At 40.2% G+C, this 9,289-nt stretch overlaps 1 protein-coding gene across 1 annotated transcript; it reads left to right on the top strand.

The window, feature by feature from the left end:
• Positions 1-6,091: 6,091 nt before the first annotated feature.
• Positions 6,092-8,762, top strand: LOC135570163 (protein NLRC3-like). Its single transcript, XM_065016239.1, has 2 exons — positions 6,092-7,973; positions 8,260-8,762. Exons 1-2 carry the CDS (start codon positions 7,015-7,017, stop codon positions 8,447-8,449), a joined length of 1,149 nt encoding a protein of 382 aa, XP_064872311.1. The 5' UTR covers positions 6,092-7,014; the 3' UTR covers positions 8,450-8,762.
• The last annotated feature ends 527 nt before the right edge of the window (positions 8,763-9,289 follow it).

The raw sequence follows: 9,289 nt of genomic DNA, 5'->3' as shown, positions 1-9,289 counted from the left end.
CGATAATGTCCCTCTTTATGTCCAAAAACCTCAGTTTTGTTGGTGCGTTTAGTTCAGTAATCCAAAGGCACAATCAACACTCTCAACATCCAGACGAAAGGTACAAAAAAGTACAATAAAAGTTAGGAGAAACATGTCAAACAATGTTTAAAATCAATCCTCAGGTTGTTTTCGTCATTAATAATCAATAATATTTCAACCGGACAAAAGCTTCGTCAATAGAAAAGGAGAAACAAGAAAGGCTCCCGATCACACGCTGGGCTCATGTCTGGAAATGTCCACTGTCCACTCATTGAAAGTGCTGTATCTCCCTCATTTTGCAGAGTAAAAGCCTGAAACAATGCCTAAAGACTGGCCACATGTAGGAGAAGACATACAGATAGTGAACTGGGTCTATGTATGGTGGATAGGCTTTCAATGGAAAAACAGCCTTTCAAAATAATAGTACTTCCAGGTTTTCGTCTGCCATATCAGATCTGTTATACACAGACATTATTTTAACAGTTCTGGAAACTTTAGAGTGTTTTCTATCCAAATCTACTAATTACAGGAATATCGTTAATTTGGGCACGCTTTTCATCCAAAATTCCGAATGTGAAGTTAAACAACACCGTCTCTCTCTTCTCCTTAACAATTTTCCCATTTATTGTTGTTGTTTTCATAATCCACAGGCTATTCCTTTTGTCCATTTTCATAGTCCTAAAAAAAGATTACACAAAAACAACATTCCCGCCCTGTGTGTGTGTGTGTGTGTGTGTGTGTGTGTGTGTGTGTGTGTGTGTGTGTGTGTGTGTGTGTGTGTGTGTGTGTGTGTGTGTGTGTACTCCTTGATGTTTTGTCCACAGAAACCAACAGGAGAGATCAGAGTCAGAGATTCTCAGTGGTCAGTCTTCCCAGAGTCATCAAACAGACCTGGCCTCCATATTCAGTGTATGTGGTCCTGTTATGTACATTTGTTTTTGTTTACCTCAAGTAAAGTTGATCTGTCAATCATTCATTAATGTGATAATGAGAAAGCATTTATTATCTTGCTTAACTTATTTACTTGATTTATTTCAGTTGCTTGAAGAGAATATTATGACATTTGTGAAGAACGAGCTGAAGATGTTCAAGAGGAATCTTAGTCCAGAACTCCCAGAAGGCTTTGAGAGTCAGAAGCAGGATAAGGAAGTGGTTGATGCTGAAGATGAGAAGCAGGAGAGCAGTGCCAGAGAGGGGGCTCTGAAGATCACACTGCACATCCTGAGGAAAATGAACCAGAAAGAGCTTGCTGACACACTGGAGAAAAGTAAGAGCTGTCTGCCTCATGGTGAATGCTGCTTTATAACATTTAAAAGCTGTAGCCAAAGTACAGCTGAAGTAGCTGTGTAACTCAATGATATTGTAGCAGCCTTAACACAACACCTAGTGACCTCATCAAGTAGCAGCAGGGCTGTGTTGATTATTTTAGAGAGAGAGAGAGTAATGAGAAAGAGAGGGAGAACATTAATGATACCATCAATAATACCAATAATAATATAATCAGTCACACCAGTCTGTAATGCATTATGAAAACATTTACACATTTATACAGACATTTAAGAAAATAAATTATTATAATTTAAACATTATAACAGTCCTACAATACTGTAGGCATTAAAACAGACAGTAATATTTAACTTCTCTAGGATAGGGGTCAGCATTTGGAATTGGATGAAAAGCCCTCTCCCATGCCAGCCCAAATTCAACTGCCTGCTACTCATCCCCAGATGATAAGATATGCATTTTATTAGTACATTTAGATAGAAGTTTCTGACATTTCTAAAACTGTTGGAATCATGTCTGTGAGTATAACAGAACTTATGTAGCAGGCGAAACCCCGAGGACAAACCATTCAGATCTTTTTTTTTGAGGTCACTGGGATTCATTGGGATTCCAGATTGCTTGCAGTTCCTACCGCTTCCACTGGATGTCACCAGTCTTTAGAAATTGGGTGAGGTTTTTCCTTTGAGAAATGAAATAGTAGCCCTGTTCAAAACGAGGGTCACTTCAAGTGTACCTTTTGATGGAGGCGCATGACCAGAAAGGTAGCGTCAGGTTGTTTTCTTCTTCAATCTAATCGATTATTTACGTTTAAAAATACCTAAAGTTGTATTACAAAAGTAGTTGGAAATGTTTTTGCAAAGTTTACAGGTAACCTATGAGATAGTTTTTTTTCACGTTGCGCAAGTTGGAACTGGTGTTTTTCTGGATCAAACGTGCCAAATAAATGGATATTTTGGATATTTATTGGATATTTATAACGAAGGAATTAATCGTCGGAATTAATCGAACAAAAGGACTATTTGGATTGTTTATTGGAGTGTCCCACAAAAGAAGCTCGTCAGTAAGGTAAGGCATGATTTATATTTTTATTTCTGCGGTTTTGTGCGTTTTGTGTCGCGCAGGGTGGAAATATGCTTTATTTTCTTTGTTAACTAGTTGCTCCTACCCTCTACTTTTTTGAACATTTTGTTAAAAATCGCGCAACATTTCAGCGCCCTGCTACTCATGCCAGGAATATAGTACGTTCATATGGTTAGAATGTGTGGATAGGAAACCCTCGGACGTTTTTAAAACTGGTTAAATCACGACTGTGGCTATAACATAACGTGCGTTACATTGGAAAGCGCAGGAAAACCTGATCACAGAAAATGGAAATAAATATCCTTGCGCCACTTCCAGCAATTGTTAACAGTGAGCCGAATTAGATAAGACCGAGCATTCAACTCCCACAGCATCCCCATGTTGTCTAGAGTCTTGTGAATTGAATCATCTTTGATTCTTGGTTGAACCGAAACAGGGGCACCACTTACCTCCGGTCTCCGCCCAGATCATTCCGGAAGAGCTCTCTCGTGAAATTTTTTCCAAGACGACAGCTAATGATTTTTACATCGCCTACGGATGATTTTTATCGCTTATTAACGTTTACTAATACCTAAAGTAGCATTACAAACGTATTTCGAAGTGTTTTGTGAAAGTTTATCGTCTACTTTTTGAATTTTAAAAAATGACGTTACGTTGTGAAATCGCTGTTTTTTTCGTTTATCACACAGTCTACATATAACGATATCTTGGCTTTATATGGCCCGATTTAATCGAAATAAAGACCCAATAGTGTTTATGGGACATCTAGGAGTGCCAACAAAGAAGATGGTGAAAGGTAATGACTGTTTTCTATTTTATTGTGCGGTTTGTGTAACGCCGAAATGCTAATTATTTTGTTTATGTCCCCTGCTGTGCTTTTGTGTTGTAGTGTATTGGTGCATGCTATCAGATAATAGCTTCTCATGCTGTCGCCGAAAAGCATTTTAAAAATCTGACTTGTTGCCTGGATTCACAACGAGTGTAGCTTTAATTTGATACCCTGCATGTGTATTTTAATGAACTTTTGAGTTTTAACTAATACTATTAGCATTTAGCGTAGCGCATTTGCATTTCCAGAGCTCTAGTTGGGACGCAAGCGTCCCAAGTAGAAGCAAGAGGTTAACGGAGGTGCTATCCTCAGATAAGAGCATTGTTTGCTTTCATCGAAAAGCCTTTTTGAAATCTGACATGTTGGCTGGATTCACAACGAGTGTAGCTTTAATTTGGTATCTTACATGTGTGATTTCATGAAATATTTATTTGAATTTGCCACTCTGCATTTTCCCTCCCCATAGGTTCAGATGCCAGCATCCCACATATCCCAGAGAGGTTCTTAACCTCTTGCTCGCAGGCATCCCATCTAGACATCTGGAAATGCAAATGTGCTACGCTAAATGCGAATAGCACTCGTTAAAACTCAAACGTTCATTAAAATACACATGCAGGGTACTGAATTAAAGCTACACTCGTTGTGAATCCAGGCAACAAGTCAGATGTCAACCTGTTAAGGCTACCCCAGAATACTGCCCCTTCTGGAGGAATTCGGTACCCATATAAAACATGATACATTTTTGTCAAAAGTTGCTAATATATGCATATAAAAATTATTATCGAATAGGAAACACTCTAAAGCTTCTAAAACCGTTTAAATTTTGTCTCTATGTAAAGCAGAAGTCTCAGGGCATGCATTCTCCCAAAGTCTCTCTTGTAATGAAAAAAGTTGCCACCACTTCAACGTCATCGTATACACACTTCCCAAGCAGTTATAACCATGGAAACAGTTTCTACGTCTTCAGCGTGAAGCCTGCTTTCGATCACGAGACGCTCACGAGACGTTCAGCGTGCCCAAACGTCCCGGTGACGCAAAAAAAAAGTTTCACCAATGCGAGCTGGGATATTTCTCTCTCTTTCCCTCAGGATGGATTGAACAACGTGTGTTTCTCTGTTCGCCCTCACAATTGCTGTAGACCTTTATAACATGTTAAGGCTTAATTATAAACATAGTTTGACAAGTTTACTCAAAATATAATGTATACTTTCGACGTTTTGGTGCGCATCCACTTGAAATTTGCATACATTTCGACCGAAAAGTGGCTAGTTTGAGAACCGAAAGACACAGACTTGAAAACTGAACGCTAACTTGGTGAGTATTAACCCTTCCAGGTCTTCTGATGGAAGAACAGCCACGGTAAGGGAATATTTATGTCTTCATTTTGGGTTTCTGTCGACTCCAAGATAGAGGAGTCAGTATGCTAAATGGAAGCGCCGCCTCCCTATTATAGCCTAGTGCACGCAAAATGTAACGTTAAAAATAATTGTAACATAACGATTGTATTTAGAAGAAGTTTATCTTGCCATACATATGTAAAACATGCATATTTAGTCAAAGTTTATGATGTGTATTCCTTGTTTGCTGACGTTATCTGCCGGAGCTATTTTATTTCTCCTGACATTGCAGTAGCATTTTTTGAACGATGCATAATTGTAAACAGAGATTTATGGATATATATTGCATATTATTGAAAAAAAAATGAATGTACTGTGTAACATGTTATATTACTGTCATCTGATGAAGATTTCAAAAGGTTAGTGAAATGATTTTTCTTTTAATCCTGCGTTTGTTGATTGCATATTTTTTCCTACTTGGCTATGCTAATGAGGTATGTATGCAGTGGTGGTTGGACATAAATATGTGCTATGTTTTCGCCGTAAAACATTTTAGAAATCTGACTTGCTGGGTAGATAAATAACTTCTTTATCTTTCATTTGAGCCATTTTTCAAGCGATTCTGTGGAGGTTAAATATTTTTAGGATTATTTCTTGCATTCCCTGCGCCACATTACAGCTCAGGGGGGATGGGGGGTGATCCCAAAGGGGATCATGTATCCCCAAAATGCTTTTCGGCGAAAGCATGAGAAGCTATTATCTGATAGCATGTAACACCCCAAAAGACCCGCAGGGGATGTAAACAAAATAATTAGCATAGTCGGCGCTACACAAAACGCACAAATAAAATAAAATATAAAACATTCATTACCTTTGACCATCTTCTTTGTTGGCACTCCTAGATGTCCCATAAACATCACTAACCATCACTATTGGGTCTTTTTTTCCGATTAAATCGGTCCATATATAGCCTAGATATCGATCTATGAAGACTGTGTGATCAAGGAAAAAAAACAGCGTTTTATAACGTAACGTCAAATTTTAAAATTAAAAAAGTTGACGATAAACTTTCACAAAACACTTCGAAACACTTTTGTAATGCAAGTTTAGGTATTAGTAAACGTTAATAAGCGATCAAATTGATCACGAGGCGATGTATATTCTATAGCTGTACGTCTGGAAATAATGTCCGGGTAAATCTCAACCAAAATATTCGGTCGGACACCGGAAGAACTGCGCTGCCTTGTGTCCGTTTGACCAAGAAACAAATCGTAGGCAAATGACAAGACTGTTGATATCATGTGGAAGCTGTAGGTATTGCAACCTCGGCCCCATTTAATGTGGGTCACGTTTAACAATGGGTTGAAGTGGCGCATGGATATATTTTCCCATTTTCAGTGACCAGATTTTCCTGCACTTTTCGATGAAACGCACGTTCTGTTATAGTCACAGCCGTGAGTGTTTTTTGAGTGTTTTCTATCCACACATACTAATCATATGCATATACTATATTCCTGGCATGAGTAGCAGGGCGCTGAAATGTTGCGCGATTTTTAACAGAATGTTCGAAAAAGTAGGGGGTAGGAGTAACAGGTTAATATCCTCTCTGTTATTTCTAGATTCTGAAGAGCTTGGTGTGATTTGCCAACGTGAACTCAAATATAATCTAAAGAAGAAGTTTCAATGTGTATTTGAGGGGATCGCTAAACAAGGAAACCCAACACTTCTCAATAAGATCTACACAGAGCTCTACATCACAGAGGGTGGAACAGGAGAGATCAATAATGAACATGAGCTGAGACAGATTGAGACAACAACCAGGAAACAAGCAAGACCAGAGACTGCAATCAAATGTAACGACATCTTCAAACCCTTAACTGGACAAGACAAACTTATCAGAACTGTGCTGACAAAGGGAGTCGCTGGCATTGGAAAAACAGTCTCTGTGCAGAAGTTCATTCTGGACTGGGCTGAAGGAAAAGCAAATCAGGATGTCCAATTTGTATTTTCATTCCCTTTTCGGGAGCTGAATATGATGAAAGAGGACAAATACACTTTCATCAAACTTCTTAATCACTTCTCAATGGAAACCAAACAATCAAGAATCTCCAATTACGACAAGTACAAAGTTCTGTTCATCTTTGATGGTCTGGATGAGTGCCGACTGCCCCTAGACTTCCAGAAGAACAAGATCTGTTGTGACGTCACAGAGTCAACCTGGATGTTCTGGATGTTCTGCTGACAAATCTCATCAAGGGAAATCTGCTTCACTCTGCTCTCCTCTGGATAACTACCCGACCTGCAGCAGCCAATAAGATCCCTTCAGGATGTGTTGACCAGGTGACCGAGGTACGAGGGTTCAGTGACCCACAGAAGGAGGAGTACTTCAGGAAGAGATTCAGTGATGAGGACCTGACCAGCAGAATCATCTCACACATAAAGACATCAAGGAGCCTCCACATCATGTGCCACATTCCAGTCTTCTGTTGGATTTCTGCTATAGTCCTTGAACTCATGCTGAAACATAAGAGAGAAGAGATGCACAAGACTCTGACTGAGATGTACACACACCTTGTGGTGTTTCATACCACACAGAAGAATGAAAAGTATTCTGGGAAAGAAGAGACAGGTCCACAATGGAATAAAGAGAGCATTCTGTCACTGGGAAAACTGGCTTTTCAACAGCTTGTGAATGGCAATCTGATTTTCTATGAAGGAGACCTGAAAGATGCTGGCATTGATGTCAATGAAGCCTCAGTGTACTCAGGATTGTGCACACAGCTCTTTAAAGAGGAATGTGGGCTGTACCAGCACAAGGTGTACTGTTTTGTTCATCTGAGCATTCAGGAGTTTCTGGCTGCTGTATATGTGTTTCTCTCATTCATCAACAACAATGAGAATCTAATGGCCGAACCGCAAACAAAGTCCAGCATCTTTGCTTCGCTGTTCAGAGACAAGTCTGAAGTTACTGTCTACAGGAGTGCTGTGGATAAAGCCTTACAAAGTGAGACGGGAAACCTGGACCTTTTCCTCCGCTTCCTTCTGGGCCTCTCACTGGAGTCCAATCAGAAGCACTTACGAGGTCTACTGACAACGACAAGAAGCAGCTCAAAGACCCATGGAGAAACAGTCAAGTACATCAAAGAGAAGATCAGGGAGAATCCCTCTCCAGAGAGGAGCATCAATCTGTTCCACTGTCTGAATGAACTGAATGACCATTCTCTAGTGGAGGAGATCCAAAGCTACCTGAGAACAGGAAGTCTCTCTGGAGCCAAACTGTCACCTGCACAGTGGTCAGCTCTGGTCTTTGTGTTGTTGACTTCAGAAAAGGAGCTGGATGTATTTGACCTGAAGAAATACTCCAGATCAGAGGAAGGTCTTCTGAGGCTGCTGCCAGTGGTCAAAGCCTCCAAAGTTGTTCTGTGAGTAAATAAAATGACATATAAGAACTAATCATCAGGAATACATTTTCAGTTTAGAGAAAAATATGTGGTATAATATGTTTTTAATATTATATTGAAAAACATATTGAATATATTCATTGATTTTCACATTAGTGTAACAATATGACCATACAATTCTAGGAAACGGAAGATGAATCTATATGTTGTTTGAGAGAATAAACCAAATGCATCTACCATTGTCCTTCTAGACTACTGGTGTTAAATTAACAGTGTGTTGGTGAAATCATGATGATCTCTTTGTCAGGCTGTCAGGCTGTGGAGTCACAGAGGAAGGCTGTGCTTCTCTGGTCTCAGCTCTGGAGTCAAACCCCTCACACCTGAGAGAGCTGGATCTGAGTAACAATGACTTGAAGGATTCAGGAGTGAAGCTGCTCTCTGCTGGACTGGGGAATCCCCACTGTAAACTGGAGACTCTGAGGTCAGTATTCCTGTAGTTGGTCAACTGCTAGTTGGTCAACTGCTTTACCCTGCTAGGTAAAGTCCCCCCATATCTCAGCTCGCTGGTCACCATAGCATCTCCCACCTGTAGCACACGCTCCAGCAGGTATGTCTCTCTAGTCATCCCCAAAACCAATTCTTTCTTTGGCCGCCTCTCCTTCCAGTTCTCTGCTGCCAATGACTGGAACGAACTACAAAAATCTCTTAAATTGGAAACACTTATCTCCCTCACTAGCTTTAAGCACCAACTGTCAGAGCATCTTACAGATTACTGCACCTGTACATAGCCCACCTATAATTTAGCCCAACAACTACCTCTTTCCAAACTCCAAACTAGCCCAACAACTACCTCGCTCCGGGTTGGAGCGAGCGGTCGCATCTGCACTCGGTCCGCAGGTAGTATTACATTTCATTACATTTCATTATAGTACAACGATTTGATTTGTCTAATCTTATCAATTTCTTCTTAGCTAGCTACACAGCCGTCTTTGTTTCATAGATAATTGCGTAATTATCGTATTTCGTCGTCCTAACGCAGTCTACACTGCCCTGCAGCTAGCCAGCTAGCTAACGTCCACCGTTAGCTAGTCCACCGTCTACCGATTAGCAGCACAACTATTACACTCAACTGAACGACTTGATTAGTGTAGTGTTAGCTAGCTACATGGTTGTCTTTGCTGTCTTCGTACCCAAGATAATTGTGTAGTTTTAGAGTGTGTTTTTATGTCGTCCTTAACATAGGAGACTCTGCTAGCTAGCCAACAGCTAGCCAACGTCTACCGAACAGAACTTCTGCACTCAACAATCCGGTCGCATTTCGCCGCTCCACAGGTAGT

The sequence above is a fragment of the Oncorhynchus nerka genome, unplaced genomic scaffold, assembly GCF_034236695.1.
Source record: "Oncorhynchus nerka isolate Pitt River unplaced genomic scaffold, Oner_Uvic_2.0 unplaced_scaffold_1068, whole genome shotgun sequence".
NCBI lineage: Eukaryota > Metazoa > Chordata > Actinopteri > Salmoniformes > Salmonidae > Oncorhynchus > Oncorhynchus nerka.
Note: the sequence above shows the minus strand (reverse complement) of the source record. Positions and strands in the feature narration are given on the sequence as shown.